General features: G+C 54.3%; 1 protein-coding gene across 9 annotated transcripts in view; it reads right to left on the bottom strand.

Annotated features, from left to right (window-relative positions):
• Positions 1 to 5,195: 5,195 nt before the first annotated feature.
• The window catches only part of ATP2B3 (ATPase plasma membrane Ca2+ transporting 3), a 59,063-nt gene continuing 46,633 nt past the window's right edge, over positions 5,196 to 17,625 (bottom strand). For 5 of the 9 annotated variants that reach the window (XM_073227572.1, XM_073227571.1, XM_073227573.1 and 2 more), the window contains 2 exons: positions 17,206 to 17,292; positions 5,196 to 6,520 (listed from right to left, as the gene is read on the bottom strand). In XM_073227572.1, the coding sequence (XP_073083673.1) occupies positions 6,200 to 6,520; positions 17,206 to 17,292 (408 nt within the window). In that variant the 3' untranslated portion in view covers positions 5,196 to 6,199. Of the gene's footprint in view, positions 6,521 to 17,138; positions 17,293 to 17,625 lie in introns of all 9 variants that reach the window. The other 4 variants (XM_036991061.2, XM_036991062.2, XM_036991059.2 and 1 more) reach the window with 2 other exon arrangements.

Raw genomic sequence — 17,625 nt, 5'->3', positions numbered from 1 at the left:
CAGAGACACCCTGTCTTTGCTCTGGGCTGTTTATGGATGCTGTCCAGACATGATCACTCTGAAAATACTCTCCAGGTGACAATGCCCCTTGTGCTCCTGAGGCGTTCTTGGGGCAGGCCCTCCATTGCTTCCTGAGGGCATGATGGCCACTGAGGACAGCCCACGGGTCCTCAGTCCTCCCGCCTGGGACCATGTGCAGGACTTGGCAGTAGTCCTGCTCCGTGAGTGAGCATAACTTTTGGATAAAAAGGATTAAAGGGTATCATTTGGGTTCAAAAAACCCAGCTCTGACCAAAATGTAACTAGAAAGTAGATGGGATTTTTAAATGTCAAGACAGCGTGTCTCAATCGGGAGCCTAGAGACTCACAGAGCTGTGGCATCCTCCTGGCTCCCACTCCAAAGGCACTTCTTTAGGAAGGACCAGCTCTTCTCCCTGGGCAGCTCCACTGGGCTGGATGCACGCTGCTGGCGCTGCCCGTCCACATGCAATGGCATGCGGGCCAGCGGCCTGTCCGGGTGTTTTCCTGCATCAGACCCAGGCGTTGGGGCTGGGTGGATTGCCTGGGATCCACCGGGGAGCTTCAAGTGCTGGCCCTCAGGGTCACAGGGAGGGCTCACACACTGATGACAAGTAAGGCAGTCTTCTGGGTGAGGGAGCTGAGTATATGTCCTCTTTTCCACTGTGTCCTTTCCGACTGTCCACCCAACTCAGCTACGATCCCTCTGAGGGCAGGGTTGGTGCCTTGTCCCAGGGCTCAGGGGTAGGGATCTGAGCGTGGAGGGTGGAGAGTGAGGGGCCCAGCTGGTGCTTTCTGCCTCCTGTTCAAAAAGCATCTGGCCTCTGTGTGCCTTCCTCCCCACAGACTGGGCCCAGGTAGCACTGCCCCAGCCCTGGGCCTCGCCGGCCCTGCACTGACCAGGCACTCCCCTTATTGATCAGAATGGAGCCACGAGACAGACATTTCCCCTTTGGATTCTGTCTTCTCTCGCCTGACAAGGAGAGAAGGAGCTTCAGTTGCTTTGGGTCCCCTCAGGTTCAGCCTCCAGCAACTTGTGTTAAACTTTCTCCAACCCACTTGTGTCACACTGTCCCGGGGACTTGCTGGCTTTGTGTCCTGGTCTCTGGGCCTGTCCTCTCAGCACCTGTTAGTCAGGGGTCATCTGTATGTTTGCCTGGGGCTGCTGGGGCTGGAAGCCCCACCTTCAGCGTGTGCTGTCATTGGAATGCCAGATGTGACATTGTCGAGAAAGGTGTGACAGAGCCGGCCCTGCTTTGTGAGGACAGAGGTACAGGGTGGTTTGAGTTTGCTTTGGTTTTATGTTACTGAGGCTTTTGTGAAAAAGAATGGGAATTAAAGATATACACCCTCTACCTCCTTTATTTTAGGCAGGGTGTGCTTGGCCTAGAGCAAAAAGATTGAGGTAAGATTTTCTAGAACCTGAAGCTTCTAAGAGTTTTATAGTCCAGGGCATATCTTAAATCTTAATTACTGTGAAGTGATAAATGGTTGAGCCTTGCTTGGCCTGTCAATCTGGTAGAAGGGGGAGGGAAAACCAGGTCCTCCCAGGGACTCAGCCCATCTCGTCCTTTTCAGCTATAATGGAGTGAATGGTGTCCCTCGAAAGATGTGTCTACATCCTAATCCCTGGCACCTGGGGGTAGGGCCTATTTGGAAGTAGGGCCTTTGCAGATGTTGTCAAGGTCAGAAGAGACCCTATAGGAGCAGGGTGAGCCCTCTTCCAATTGGCTGGTGTCCTTATAAGAAGAGAAGAGACACAGACGTGGAGAGAGAGCGCCATGTGAAGACACAGATGCACAGGGACAAGGCCACGGGATGACAGCAGCAGTGACTACCATGATGTGTGTACAAGCCAAGGAAGGCCAAGGGTTTCTGGTGATACTGGAAGCTGGAAGAGACAAGGAAGGACCCTCCCCTAGACCCTTTAGTGGGAGCACAGCCCTGCCAACACTTTAGTCTCAGACTTCTGGCCTCCAGAGCTGGGAGAGAATGAATGTCTGTGGTTTGAAGTCTCCACTGTGTGTTGCTTTATTCCAGCTGCCCAGAAATCTCATACATGGACCTTCCCGACATGTACTCTTGCTCTCAGGGTGCCCTTCGGGGTTGAAGATGGCTGTGAGCTTCATGGAGGGATAGTCGTGTAGCACTTCCATGCCCCAAGCCATTTGGCTAAGACCAATGTTTTTCTTATGAGAACCTGTGTCATATTTGATAGCAGAAATCTGGAAAAGAGAATCCACAGACACAAATTAACGATTCTTTTGCGGGAGCACAATATCTCTCAGTGAGGTGCTTGCTATCTTGATATGGCATTTGATCCGATCTCACTTAGCCTTATGGTTCAAGATAGACTGGCCCATCAAAGTGCAAGGGCTCTTTCCTATTTGCTGTTCCCTGCTATTGGTCTTTTTGCCTTTTTTAGATGTGTGAACCCTGATGGTTGGGAGGAAATTTGGAACCCATTTTTCTCCTTTTGTGGCCGCTTCCCTGGAAAATGCATTGCGAGGTCTATAAGGGTAATGTACAAGGTGACGCGATGTGGACGGTCTTGGCACTGTTGCCGTGGCAGTCGTCTGCAAATTTTGGGCCAGAGCTGCGTTTGTGGCCCTGCTGGTGGACCAGAGGATGTCCCCACACACAGGTGTTCAAAGAGACCTGGTGAGCAAAGGAATAAATGGGAGAATGACCCAGGGAGCAATTAATGAATTAATTAATGTTTTCTTCTCCCATTTTTCTTTTCTCAAAGAGAAAGTCTGATTGGAGCTCTTGTGCACTGCTGGGCAGAGGATAAAATGGTACAAGCGCTGTGCACACCGTGTTCACAGCAGCATGAGTCGCAGCGGCCAGAAGGTGGGAACAACCCGGGTGTCCATCCATGGCTGAGTGGAGAAAGGAAATGGGGGCTGTCCATACAGTGCGATAGCAAAAAGGAGGGAAATTCTTGATGACATTGTGCTAAGTGAAACTGCGCGCCACCATAAACAGACGCTGTATGGCTCCACGTCTACGAGGTGAGGGACGTAGAGCAGTCAGAGTCAGAGAGACAGAAAGGCGGACGGGGGGCTGGGCTGGGGGAGTGGGGTGGGGAGTTGGTGTCTCACGGGGACAGAGTTCAGCGTGGGGAGATGAACAAGTTCTGGGGAGGGATGGTGGGGATGCTGCACAGCAACATGAATGTGCTTGGCACTCACTGTACACTTAAAAATGTTTAAAATAGTCATATTTATGTTGTGTATATTTTAACCACAGTAAGAAAAGAGGGAGACTGCTTGTGTTCCAGGGTTCTGGCATTTGGGTTGGTGTCCCCTGCCCCCACGTCCTGGACGTTCAGGCCAGGCCCTTCCAGGTCGAGACAGTTAGAGGACCGCCCAGCAAACCTGTGCTGGGAGCTAGGCGCACCTCTGGCCCTGCAGGGCAGGCGAGCCCTCCCATTTTCCATAGTGCTGGACAGGCAGCCGCAGCCTGGCAGCTCACCCCTGCTTGGTGAAGTGGGTGAAGACACCTCTCTTTTGTTCCGGTGGAGATGTCGTCAAATAATAAATAACACACGTTACTTAGACTGGGATTGTAGGAGGCTTTTTTTTTTTTAATACACAGAAATTTTGGTCTATTTTTAAATGAGGAAGTTCAACTAGAGACTTATGCATCTGGTCTTCTTCATTAAGATAATTTTTGTTCATCTTTGTAACAGGCAGATAAAAATGTAAAACATATTTAATAACCAAACACAGCTGACCAAGCCATTCCATATAATATAATGCTTTGTAGAGAGCGGCTTCCTGATGAGACAGGTCCCTTGGCTTGAAGACTGTACAGAAATGAGAGCAACGATCCAAGGTCCCAGCACCCCTTTCTCGAGCCCCACACCCGGCAACTGAGGGACAAGACAATTGACATGCACAGGAGGCAACTCTGTACAGCAGCACTGAGGGTTTTGTACATATACATTGACTCGCTGTTGTAGCAATGTGTCTGCAAAAGAGAATGAAAAGAAGCCCATGACTGTAGCATTACATGGTTTATCTTCTTCAATTTAAATGTTTCCAATTATATTTCTGGTTTAAGAATACACAGACCCTCAACAAATTGAGTTGCCCTTTTTGTTGTTGTTTAAACAAGGACATTAGGGAACAATTTACACGTAGGTAACATTCTCAAGATGCCCTTTGGAAAAAAGGGATGGCTTTAAGTTATCTGTAGCTGGCATTTTAAGTGGGATATTCTTTCCTAACCGAAATTCCTTTGCCCAAGGCTTGACTACTCCTGCTCAGAGGTGATGTGGCATTATGTTAACGGTGGGGACTGAGGGTGCTTTGGATGCCAGCCTGGGGTGCTCGCAGACAGTGGAAGTGAGAGGAGGCCCCGCGGCTGGGTGCAGGACAGGGCATATGATGGGCAAAGCAGCCTTCTGCCAGTGCAGCTGCTGAGTGTGCCCATCTGCACCAGCAGTTTCCATTCTGACCCTATGGCCCCTGGCTCCCAGCTGTCCCCAGGGCCAGGCCAACAGGCACGTGTACGAGCTGTGGTCACAGCCCAGCCGCCTGCCTGCACCATGTGAGACAGCTGAATTCAGAAGCTGAAACACCCTCCCTGCTGAGTCCGTGTTTGGGGGAACCCAGGCCTGGCACACTGGTTGCCCACACTGCAAGGAGAGGCTCCCAAGGGAACCGTCTGGCAAATCTGACTTCCTTGTGAGAAAGACCCAGGGGAGTGGTTAGGGTAATGGTGTCAAGGCACCGCTGCTCCCTGCATGGCACCAAAGCCGGCTGCAGACACAAGTCGACACCCTTGTGGGTCCGAGCTGTCCTTCAACGAGAAGACTGTGAACCAAAGAGCTCTGTGGGAGGTGGTGACCAAGAACTTTCCCAGTCATTTTTTGGGCACCTCAGGGACAACTTTTTGGTATTTGCCAAAGCAAAGAGTGAGACTCCAGTTCGAGCTGCACTGTGGTGAGTCAGCTCCTCTGGGCTTTTGAAGGTACCTCTTTGTTTACCGCTTCCTGACTGACTCTTGCCAGTCTCCACCCCACCCCCCACCTGGGACCTGGATCTCCTGGGGCAGCTCCTGGAATCCTGGATCCTCCCATGAGGCCTTGTGAAGCAGGGGCTAGTGCTCCATACTCTTGAAGCATGGACACAGAAAGCCCACCAGCCAGCAATCACGACTTAGAACTGGAGTTGAAACCAAAGGAACTGAAAGCAAAACTCCCCCCATCTACTGGAGGGGACATTCTCATCACTACTTTGGTATTTTCCTTTAAATAAAATATTCCATCAAAAGGTTTTTCCCCCTCTATAGGCAGGGGTCTCAAAGTGCAAATGTTTCTATTGTAATTGCTGGGATCTTGGGTGTCCCTCCCCCTGACCTTCTCCTGGGGAATCTCAGCAACAACATTCACGGAAACTGGGCCTGGAGGGCAGAGGGCTGAGGGGAGGAGGAGGGTAGCTGTGTGGGGTGGGGTGGCGGTGGGGGGCTAGGGGGATGCTCCCCGAGCAACCAGAAATATATTCTTGCAGTCTAGTTCCCTGAAAAAGAAACTTGCCACAATAAATAATGAAATTTCAAAATGAAAACACCTGATGAGAGGAATGGACATATCATGCCAATAAATAGCTCCTTATTCTTTAAATATGCCTCTGGTCATATGTGTACGTATCTGTCTATACGCACACACCTATCTATGCACACACACACACAGACACAGACTGCACACATGTCCTGGGGATGGAGTGCTTGGCTGTGCGGGGACGTCGGACGTCGGCAGGTGGCTTCCATGGGTGGGCTGCCTGGCGGGGGCGTCCTCCTTTTCCCTACATAGCAGCACTCGCCTTATGTCTTTTTGTATGAATCTGTCCATCCATTGGCTCTCCAGTGGTGAATGAAGCTCCCAATAAAGTGACACCAGCCACCTGCCCCACCGCACAGCCCAAATGGTGAATAGCCGGTGGATTGTAGTGTTTGATTAAAAAAAAAAAAAAGCTTCCGTTAGAAAAAAAGGGGGAACACAGCTTTTCTCACTGTCTAGTTTCTCTGTCTCCCTCCTCCTGGGTTCTGGGTAAGAAGCCTTGAACGGATTGGCTTCTTGCAAGTGCCGTCTCCAGCCACCTTGGCTGCGCCCCACCCCCTGCAGGCCTGGGCCGCCTGCCGGCCGGTGCTCCCGCACCAAAAACAGTTTTGCTTAGAGGGATGTCTCCACGCTGTGGAGCGGGCTGCTGGGTCTGGGAGAAAACACTGACGAGGTAGCTGACTTGGTGCCATGCGCGCTCAGGTAGATGCCACTGTCTATGGCGTTGTTGTTCTGGTTGGGGGACGGGGGTGGGGGGGCCCGCAGGCGCTCCTCGTTCTCATCCACGTCTGTGTCATCGATGAGTGGGATGTTGTGGGTGTAGTCATTGATCAGAAACTCGGGCGTCGCCATGAAGTTATGGATGGAGGTCTTGGATTCTGGTTTCTCCAGGCCTTCATAGAGCGAGCTACGGAATGCTTTCACCACCCGGATCTGGAGTAGGAGGCGGAGCGACAGGGACCCAAGGTGGGAGCAGGGAAGGAGGGAAGGAGGGAGGAAGGGGGGAAAGGAGGGAGGGAGGGAGGGAGGAGACAATCAATGGCAGGCTGGTGCAGGTGAGTCCCACCCACAGCGATGGCAGGGGCTCACTGCATGATCAACGTCCGTCCACTGGAACGAGCAACTGGGGCAGCTCTGCCTGGCTGTGGCAAGGGTTTTGAGGTTTGGGTCTCAGTCTTGTCACTTGGTCCACATTCAGGACAAATGGCAGTGGCTTTCTGTAGGCTGACCTGAGCAGATATTCTGGAACTCAGGAGTGATGGACACACACTGGACTCCTGCCTACCCCCTCCCCTTTCCCTGCTCTAGGGGGAGGAAGGACTGGCTTAGAACTGGCGCAGTCCTCCTTAGAGAGGACTGTGCTCTCTGCCCAATCTGAGTTCCAGTTTGGTAGAACAGAAGATGACTTGGAAAAAGGAGGATGCTGGAGAGTGGAGTCCACAGCCTCTGGCACATTGCCCTTTGGTTCCCCCAGCTCTTATGACCTCAGCCAGCACCCACCATGCCCAGACCCATCAGGCCATCAGTCTCCCTGCTGCTAAGTCCAGCAGCCACTTCTCTATCTCCATCTTATTTGATCCCTCAGGGGCACTCAACGCAGCCAACTGCCCCTCTTTCTAGAAACTTCTCCAGGCTTCCTGGACTTTGGCCCTGCCTGGCCCTTCTCATACCTCACTTGCTGCTCTGGCCCTGTCTCCTCCATTGCTCCTTCCTCTGCCCACAGGCCTGTCCCTTCTCCTCTGTCTACACCCCTAGGCCCACGGCCTAGTCTTGGTGGTGGCTTGGGGACTCATCTGGGTATAACCCGGGACTGCGGCCCAGGCCCGTCCTAAAAGCTCCAGTCCTGAGAGCCCACCAGTTCTCCACTCGAGGCAGCCAAGACTGAAAATGGCCCGTTGTGATCTGCACCCACCAAACCTGTCCTGTTCCATTGCCCCGATCTGCAGCGGCTGCTCCTCATACCTCCTTACAGACCCTCCTGGCTGGCAGCTGGCTGCATGTGATTAAGTTGTCATTTCCCTTCACAGACCCTTCTCTCCTTGCATCTTCTGCCACCAGAGGCTGTTTGCCCCTTCAGCCTTTCTCCTCCTCCTCTGCATTCTCCAAGCCAGCCCCCTTCTTGCAGTGCCTGCAATCTGCCATATTCTCCCACTGCTCACACTTTTCTAGTTCTTTGTTCCCTGGCCACCCTACTAGCATATGTGGCACAACTCCCCAGAGGGAAGAGCCTCCCCCAGTGCTCTGCTCCCTGGCCTTGGCTGCCCTTGGCCTCACACACCTCCTGTAGGACCCCGCGCCCAGAATTAGCCCTTGGTTTCTTTAATCCCCCCTCCACTAGCTGCTCTATCTTCACACACACATTTGCTCGGATCTTACCACGTCTTTTGCCCCCTCCCTAGCCCCCTAACCTGTGCTCCGTCTTGCTTCTGGAAGGCAGTCAATGGGAAGGCCTCTGCTGGGCCCTGAATGAGCCAGCTAGCCGTGCACTAAGAGGGAGAAGCCAGCCCCTCCTTATGTGAGTGGTTGGACACAGCCTGGATCCTGAAGTCCTCTCCAGGTCCAAGGTTCTGGGATTTGGGTTTCTTGGTTTAGAGAAGGTGTTGGTGAAGTGTGACCTCAGGGCTAACTCTGGCCCTCAGCTGGGTTTTGTAAATAAAGTTTTATTGCCACACAGCCATACCCATTCACTTATGCATCTCTATGGTTGTCTTAGAGATCCAAGGGCAGAACTGACAGTTGTGAAAAGGACCTGGTCCACAAAGCTAAAGATAGTTACTCTCGGGACCTTTATACGAGAAGTTTGCTGCCCCCCAACATGAATCACACTGTTGACAACGGTCCCTTTCAACCTTCCAGTGTCTGCATCCTACAGCCAGCATTGCTCAGCCAAGCACATTGCCCCTAGATCAGTTTAGGCCAGGCGAACCTCACAGTCTTTTGAGTGCAAAACAAGTGAGCCAAAGAGCTCCATAAAATTGGAATTTTTTTTACTGTATGTCTTAAATCCTGTCAGGATTTTCTCTGAATTTGATGAGGCCACATCTTCCAGATTGCAGATGGACAACCACTTGCCTTCAGTCCCCTAATTCCTTCAGACTGGTGTCGGAATTGAGAATCATGTGATGAAAAGAAACAGAATTCACTTTTTCTAGCCATTGTAGATGTCGCCTCATTATTTGTGTCTTTTCTGGTGCTCGAATTATGGGGAGGCCCCTGGGACGCCAGCCAAAGTGGCATGGTGGTGGTGGTGCTGCACCCACTCCAGCTGTCAGCCTCACCCCGTGAGTCACAGAAACTAGAGCAAGCAGTGTGCTGCTGTCCTTGACCCTGGGGGCGCTTATTGTAAGTTGGCCAGCAAAGATCTGGTGGCCGGTGACCGTGGCTACACCCTCTTCCCTCGCTGGGCAGGTCCCTTCACTTGGTCCTGGGTCATGTGCTGAGGTCAGGCCTCCCTGCTCCTGGCTGAACTCCACAGTCTTTGCCCTCAAATGGTGGCCAGCCCTTCCCTCCACAGCTCCTGTTGCCCTGGAAGGTTCCTTCTGGGTACTCCTCCCAGGTGTAATCAGACACATTTTAGTGTCTGTCTCATCACCAACCTCAAGAGGAGGAATTATGCCTGCATGTTGGCTGCCTATCAAGAGCCTGGCATAGAGCAATCACTCAACCAACAGCGGGTGCCAGGGCTGCCTGCTTGCTGTTTGTCACCTAGAGTCAGTGGTTAACTATTGCCTTGGTGTCGCTTTTATGATGAGGTGTGTTCAGGCCACCCACCACTGAAGGGCATGGTCAATTCCTGGGATGCTGGTTTGGTGGGGGCTGGTGAATATTGCTAAGAGAAGCCAGAAGGGGCGGGGAGGAGGAGGAATGTGTGTGTGTGGGGGGGGGTTGCCGAGGACTTCCATCCCATGGTGGCGTTTTGTATGTCCCAGCAAAAGCGTGATCAAAGCTGAGTGGAAGCAGCACCCTTCCCCAGTGGGCAGCCCTTCCTGCCTCCTTAGGCTCCCCTGCAGTCCTGGGGCCGTCCCAGGGGCCCAGGCTGGGTCCTCAGGCCACCTCTCCACCTCTACCACTCGCAAAGGGACCTGGCTCACAGACCACCTTGACACCATAAATACCTCAGGACCACCTCCATCTGCATCTGTAGCCAGGCTGCCCCCTCTGGCATGCACCTGCTGCTCCTTCACCTCCCCTCTGAGAGCTAATGGGCTTAAAAGGAGGCCAGGAAGGACCCTCAGCTTTGTCCCACTAGTCCTGGTCTTCTCATCCCAGTGCAAGGCTCGGGCCAAACTTCAGAGGCACCTTGACCCCTGAGCCCAGAGCCATATATCAGTGTGTCCTGTGACCCTGAGTCCCCAAACCTCACTACAGCAGAGCCTTCCTCACCTCCACTGCTGCTGTCATGTCTGCTGTGGCCCTGGAGGCCCTCTCAAGGGCACAGACCCAGCCTGGCTGGTCCCTTTACCTTTCCCTGGCTCCTGCCGGGTGGCTGACTTCCTTGGGGTCCCTCGCGCCACCCCTTCTCTCTCACTCCCGAGTCAGCACCTTCACTTCCCCTCCTAGCAGGTGGGGACTCCAAACACTCCAGCAAGTGACGGAGCTGCTCTGGGGGCCGGCTGTGCTGGCACTTACACCAGCCTCGCGGTGAGGGAATTCATGGAGCTGAATCCCCCAAAGGTCCATTTTACTGTAGGATAATTTACCAGTAAAAGAAAGAAATGAAAAGCACTCTAGGGTAAAGATGACTTCTAGGAGGTGCTTGGGCAGGCCGAGGACTGTCCCGTAGTTTCCCATCTCACCTGAGTGATGCCCAATGTGTCCCCACCTCCTGGCATCCCAGACTAGCCCTCCTTCCTCCTGCACTGCCCGGACGCCTCGTTTCCCTCTTCCCTGTCTGGGTTACTCATCTGTCCTGTCTTGAAAGAGACCCTCTCTCGGTGCTGCAATCCCCTCCAGCTGCTGACCACCACCCATAGACAGTTGCTGATACTCACGGCCTGCATTTTGTTTCGCTCTGTTCTCTCCTGCCCCTGCTCCCAGGGACCTTCACGGCTGGCACTCAATGCTCCCCATACCATCCCCCTGCTTCCTGCACGGACACAGGCCTCCAGGTCCTACTCCTTCTCCTCCCCATCCCCACACATCCCAGGGCACCAGGGCTTGCTCGTCTTTAGACCCTTTCACTTCTTCACCCACATTCATGTCTTTCCTAGGTTCTCCTGTCCACTGTGGCCTTACATACTACCTGTCCGCTAACAAGTCCTGCATCTCTATCTCCAGACTTGGGGTGCCATCTACTTCTTCAACTTCAAACCCCACCTCACCCCCCCGAACTCCTCCTCCCTGGTCTCCCTGCTGCCACCCTTGACTTCTCCAGTCTGGTCTCAGCACAGCAGCCCAAGCCTCCTTTGTAATGAAAGCGAGAGCATGTTACAGACTCCACTGGCCTCAACCGTTCAATAGCTGATCTCCCTCAAAGGAAAACTCGAAGTCCTGCCAAGGCCTTGGGCCATTCTCTTCCTTTTCCTCCTTCAGTCTCTCCAGCCTCTGCCTCCTGGCTCTTCCAGAAGCATTCAGGCACACTTCTGCCTCAGGGCCTTTGCACTGGCTGTTCCCTCTGACAGGAAGGTTCTTCCCTCACGGATCCACCACACCTCTTTCCCTGTTTCCAGTCACAAGGCACCCACCTCCCTTGTTATCCCTGCTCCTCTTCTGCTTTATTTTCTCCCCAGCATGGCTCACCTGCAAGCACCTCACGATCCCATTCTTCTCTCTCCTGTCTCCTTTCACTGGAGGGCAGGTGTCTGTCTGATTCACTAACGTCCCCAGCACCCAGCATGGTGCTGGCATCTGGGAGAGATCAGTGGGCAGGCGTTGCAAGTAGGGGGCCCACCTGGCCTGACCTGCTTTCACTTTGCAAGTAAGTTTCCCGTGATGGCATCACCTAACTAGAGCCTCGCCACCTGTTTTGCTCTAACCAGCTAGCTTGAGTCTCACCCAGGGCCACTGCACCTGCCCTGTCCCCATGCCTACATTTGTTTTCCCACCACATTGTCCAATGCTGGCCTTTTCTCCTTGTTTGGGACTCAGCTCACATATCCATCCTCCGAAAGGCTGTTCTGGACAACATTTATCTAAAGAGCACCTCAAACATTTCTCTTGCTCTACGTTCTTCACTTCTGAGGCTTGAGATGGGCCATCTGCAGTGAGAATAAGCTTACTTCTCTGTTTTTGCTGCCCGCCCCTCTGCCCCCAAATGGAAGGCCTGGCCTGCCTTCACCTAAGCCACCGTGAGCTACATTAGTGGCACAGGTCATGAGGCCACAGACCATAGGGTCCCTGCAGCCACATGAGCCAAAGCAGATGGTATGCCTGGGTCAGACTCTGCAATATGACCATGCTACTGATGATGGCTGCGTCCAAGCAGAGGGGGTGAGGGCCACAGCTGAAAGGGGTGTGCGCCCCTTCTGTTTTGACCATCAGTCAGTCAGGCGATGCCAGTGGGGGTGGGGGCAGGGGGAGAAAGGAGGGAAGCCAAGCAAAGACCGAGGGAATGCCCACCCCAGGGAAGGGACGCAGAATGGGAACAAAGAGAAAAGAAGAGAATAATAAACGCAAAGGCTCCTGAACAACAGTAACAGTAACAACAGAAACTGTGCCTGGCACCGTCTGTCCCCCCTGGCAGTGGGGCGGGGGCGGGGGCAGCCACGCTCTCTGTTCCTATCTTACTGCTCAGGCTCACACAACTTCACATGTGTGCGCTGCCTTCTGCTGCTTCCTGTCTCTATACCACCCACTAATCTAGAACCTTCTGTGGGAGGAAGGGACCTGTCAGCTCCCCTGGCATCCAGGCTTTGGATTTAGAGCAAATTCTGAATGCAGCAGCCAGTAAGAGCCATGGGTTCCCAGACCCCAAACCCTCCCTGCAGGGGGGAGGGTGGATCATGACCTGAAAGCAACATAAAGAGGTGTGGGGTGATGTGCCCACAACTGAAGGGGCAGCAAGGGGAAGGCCCCCTTCCTCACCACAGAATTAAGAAACATGACAACACAAACTCCAGAGCTGACCCTTTCCCTGAGGGCTCAAACCCAAAACCAAACTAAAGGTGTGGCTTTGTGTATGCCAGCAAGCTAACAGTGCTAATGGCCAGCAAGTTCTGTAAAGGTAGCCGCCCATCCTGTGTGTGCCCACTGAGTGCCCAGGACTGGGAAAGCCCAGACTCATGCTCATGCTGCCAACATCAACAGGACGTCGTGCTGACCTGAGCCAGGCATGGCAAGTTCTGCGCTTTTCTGGTGTTGGTCTTGCCTCTCATCCTGGCCATGTCCAGCTATAGGGCCTCCAGTAAGCCTCCTGAGCTTCCTGGGCCCCGGCTCCCAGCCCTGGGGCCAGCCTGGAAGTGCTGCCTGGGGAGAGCTCAGAGCAGAGGTGGGTGGGCCGATGTGTGCTTTAGGGACTGCCTGGATGGTCTTTCCCTGTGGTAGGGCCCGGAGTTTTAGGAAGACCTGGGCAGGGTGGGGCTGATACTGTTCCTAGTATGGAGGCACTATGGACACCGAGAAATAGATGAGAAGAAAGTGCCAATACACTAGTCCCAGAAATCCAAGCGGGGAGACTTGACTAACTCAATGACCTTCCACAAGAAGTAGCAAACTCCTGCAAACAAGACGGCTTTCCCTTTGCAAGGCTCCTTCCTCCGGGGCCTGGCTTGGGTATGGGGACCGCAGTCCCGGCAGGGCGTGGTGAGCGCGTCTCCCCAGGCTCCTGACAGGCATGTTCAAGGAAATCTTGGGGGCTCACCTGGCCCTGCTTTGCCAAGTTGGACGGAAGGTTTTCATGTTGCAAAAGCCAATTAAAATAAAGCCCCTGCCGTGATGGGTTTTCAGCATGGTTAATCAGAACGGAAGTGCCCCGAGGGAGCCCTTCTGGCCGCACTCACGGACCATCCCTGCCCCTTTTGCTGGGCTGGGTCAGGAGCCCTCTCAGAAGCACTGCGACAGTAAACATTCGAGTATAGAGGCCCAGCTGTGCTGCAGGAGGACCAGGCTGGGTGACCAGCTCCATGGCCTAGTGCCATGGGAGGGCCATCGGGCAAGCTGTCAGACACCAGGCCTCGGCTCTGTGGCTGGGGTGGGGCTGGGCTGTGTCTGAGTGTCTCTGCTTGTACCTGGAGGCAGCCATCAGGCACCCAGCTTGCGGCTCGTTAGTAAAACCTAGTGACTAGAGTGCCCACATGTGGGCATGCCATGGGGATCCTGACACCCAGCCAGCGCGGTGACGGTGTGAGCGTGATTGGGGCAGGATTGGGGTGTGTGACACTCCAACAGCGGACAGGGTTTCACAGCTCTTGGTTCCCAAAGACTGAAAGTGGTCGTTGTACAATGGTCTTTCATGCGCCACTCAGGCTTGGCTGAGGTCCTGCGGGGCTGCTGTGAAGGGCAGGAGCGACAGCCCAGGTGGAGAATGAAAAGGCCACGATGGGGGGCAGCCACCAGGCCAGGCAGGGAGCAGGAAGGAGGCCGCCAGCGCCATCTGGGAGCTGTGAGGTCACTGCTCCACTGAGAGAGTGGGGGCAGTGCTGGAGCTCCCAAATCCAGAAGTGGGAGAGACACGCGTGTGTGTGTGGGGGTGTGGGGAGCCAGGGGGCCAGAGGTTGGCTAGAAAGGGTGGGTGGGTGTGAGCACCAAGGACCAGGGCAGCTCTAGGCCTCACGGCCACCCCTCCGGGCTGTTCGCTTCTCCCTCTGGCTCCAAGGACCTCCTCCAGCCACTTCTTGCCTGTGTTGGTGAGCGGCCGCCTATCGCTCTGGCCCCCGGGCTCCGTGTTCACACCCCGCACTGGGCTTTCCAACCGGAGCGCCGGAGGTCCTCATTGGAAGTGATGTTCTGGTGTGCTAGAGAGACTTGGCCCTGCACGCAGGATAAGGGGCAGAATGGCTGTGCATGGGTGAGGACGGGAGACTTCCCGTAAGAGCTGGGCTTTTCCTTAGGAAACCTAGTGACCCGAGATGGCTGGACCTCCTGCAGTGCTGCCTCTTGGCTAGCCGAGGAGCTCTGCCGTGGTCTGCACCCTGCCTTCCTTCTGACAAGTTCCAAGAGAGGCTGAGGGCCTGGGGTTAGCCCCCACTCTGCCAGGCCTTCCCTTGATTTGTACAATGAGGGTACTGGGCTTGGTGATTTCTCAGGGTCTTCGAAGCTCGGACTGGGGGGCCGTTTAGAGTGCTAGACCCATCTGCCACACGGTGATGGTGGCAGGAAGTGTTTGGCTGGTGACTTGTGGTAGCAGGCGTGCCCCCCGGTGTTGCTTGGTCCTCCAACCAGCATCTTCCTCCACAGTGGGGATTCTTTCTCAGGTGCTGCTGCCCAACTGGGGGGAAACTTTGAAGCCAGCCCTTGTGAGCTGGGGCATCAGGACCCCCATGCTGTCACCCCAGTGCCCTCCTCAGACAGAGGTGCTCAGCTCTCCCTGGGTCCCTGCCGGCCGCTCCTTGCCCAGCAGCCCTTCTTCTGGCCAGGCACTAGTTATGTCCTGCTGGAGTGGCTTGTGGCTGGTGGGAGGGGTAGTGTCTCTCCTACTGCTCTTACTGGGCACTGCTGGGCCCCAGAAGTGGGGGGATGGGGTGCAGATGGCTGCGGAAGGAAGGAAAGTGCTCGGAACCTAGAGCCCAGGAAGAGGGGAGAGAGGAAGGCTGCCTCCAGGGAGGAGGCCCCGGGACAGTCGGTCTCCTCAGGGCTGGCCCTAGAGTGGAACAAGGCCAGAGCTGTGGAGAAGGCCTGAGGGGCATGCACAGTGGGGACTGTGTGACAGCTGCCTTCCCCCCAAGTCAACAGGCAGATGGACAGACAGGAGGGGCAGAGAGAGATGGCAAGGAAACATGGAGGAAATCAAGAGGGAGGGAGGGATAGGAGCAGGTCAGTGTGTGCCCCTTGGGCAGATCCATGTCCCCTTTTGTCCCCTTGTTCCCAAGGAGAGTGCTGCTACCTAGCCAGGCCCTGGCCCAGGACGGCCTGGGAGGCTGTGCACCACCTGTGACAGCTGTTGGCCAGTATCTGTGACCTGGGTGGGCAGCCCAGTGAGTGTTCAAGGGAACTGGATTCTTAGGTGGCCTGTGGTTTGAGTGTGTGTGTATGTGTACATGTGCACACACGTGTTGTTTTTGAAGGGGACCAGTGCAGCCCACATCCCTCCCTTAAAGGGCAGAGTTGCCTGAGACAACAGCTCAAGCAAGAGGAGGGACGTCCCCCACTGGTTCCTAAAAAAAAAAGAAAGAAAGAAAGAAAGGAAGAAAAGACAAAAGAAGAAAGGAAAAGAGAAGAAATCAAGCAAAAAGAAAATCCCAGAGTCTTGTGGGGGAAAAGGTACGGTTAACAGCCCCCCTCCGTGGGGAAGCTGCTGGGCCTCACTGGAAGGGAAGATGTGGCATCAGACCCTCTGGCAGGGGCCCCGGGCTCATACTCGAAGGTTTACTGTGCAATTTTTGAATTCTTCAGTTTGTTAGGAGAAGCAGGCAGCCCTGGCTGGGAGCGGGGGTCCCACACTGTTCCCTGCATCCTCTCTCAGCGGGAGAGCCCTAGGGTAGTGGGTTCACTGGGCTGGTGGCTTTCCCTTTGTCTTTGTGAAAAATGGGAGCAATCACAGAAGTTTGTACCTCTTTAGGACCATCCCTGGGTTCTCTTTAAAATGTGACTGACAGGACAGGAACTTTTCATTGGAACGTAAAGAAGGGACTCAATTTCTCCCAGCTTCTCTGAGGAAGGAGGAGAGACTGTGGACTACATTGGGTTAACACCTTCCAATCCTGAGGCCTGTTTGGAAAGAGTGAAGGTGCTTTGAGAATAAATGGAAACATAAGGGAGTGCAGGCTTGGAGGGCTGCACTTCAAGGGAAATCTCAGACACCTCTAACACCCGGTGGCTCAGGGCAAGGGCCCACGGGGAGGGCAGCACCTGAGCAGGAGCAGCGAGCCACCTCTGAGCCCACCTGGGGGCACATAACAGCAGCCACATCAGGTCTACTGCCTTTGGAAACCACCTCAAGGAGAATTCTTGCAGCTGCCACTTTCGTCCCAAGTAGCTGGGCTGGACTCCTCCACTGTAATGATGCCAAAGAGACACTTGCCTCCTGCTCTAACCTCAGAACGTAGCCCTGAGCTGTGCGCCTCCCTTTCACTGCCCCACAGAACACCAGCCACGGCCCCACCCTGACGCCAGACACCATGAGGAGTGGCCCAAGTTCATGAAGAACCATCACCAAACGCAGACAAGTTCCAGAAAAGAAAACCAATGACAGAAGGAGCACTAAATGGAAACCGAAAACCAAAGAAAAGAGCAGGAGGTCCAGCAGTGGCATGGGTTCAATACATTTCATAAGAGAATATGGCTTTGAAGAGACACACCATCTGGGCGGGAAGGGCTGGACAGGGCGACAAAGAAAGAGCGGAAAAGCCACGGTGAGCAGAGGATGCAAGACTGGAAAAAAGAGAAGGAAGAGCTGGGGAGGCGTGTTCTTCCCCCGAGATGCCATTTATGAGAGAAAAGGGGACTCAAGACTCACTCCCAGCGGCACTGGTGGGATTGGCAGCAGAGAGAATTACGTGAGTAGGGGTAGAAAGATTGGTTACGTCATGGAGCTGGCTGAGGACCGAGGACCGCCGGCGCACAGCACCCTGAAATGAAGCGCTTCTCTTGAAGGTACTCACTACCTCCATCTGTGGGAGAGAAAATGAGATAAAGTTTGGCTTGCACTGCGTCCCGGCTACCACACATGTCGTGACAGCAAAGCCTCCCTGGGAACTGACGGTGCTCCTGACAGGGCCATGGCCGTGGCCCAGGCCAGCCTCTGCATCATCCACCAAGAGAGGGTTTGCTGAGCAAATGACAGCTCTCCGAAGACCAGGAGGGCAGGGGTTACCAATCATGGCACACTAAAGACATTTTAGAAAGTCATTTGCGTTCACCATATGCTTGCTGCAAGCCACTTGCCAATAAATACCTGCGTCTGGCAATACTCTGCTATCCTAGGCCAGTAGTTCTCAACCTTT

The sequence above is a fragment of the Manis javanica genome, chromosome X, assembly GCF_040802235.1.
Source record: "Manis javanica isolate MJ-LG chromosome X, MJ_LKY, whole genome shotgun sequence".
Classification (NCBI taxonomy): domain Eukaryota; kingdom Metazoa; phylum Chordata; class Mammalia; order Pholidota; family Manidae; genus Manis; species Manis javanica.
The sequence above is the reverse complement of the archived record's forward strand: the minus strand, read 5'-3'. Positions and strand labels throughout refer to the sequence as shown.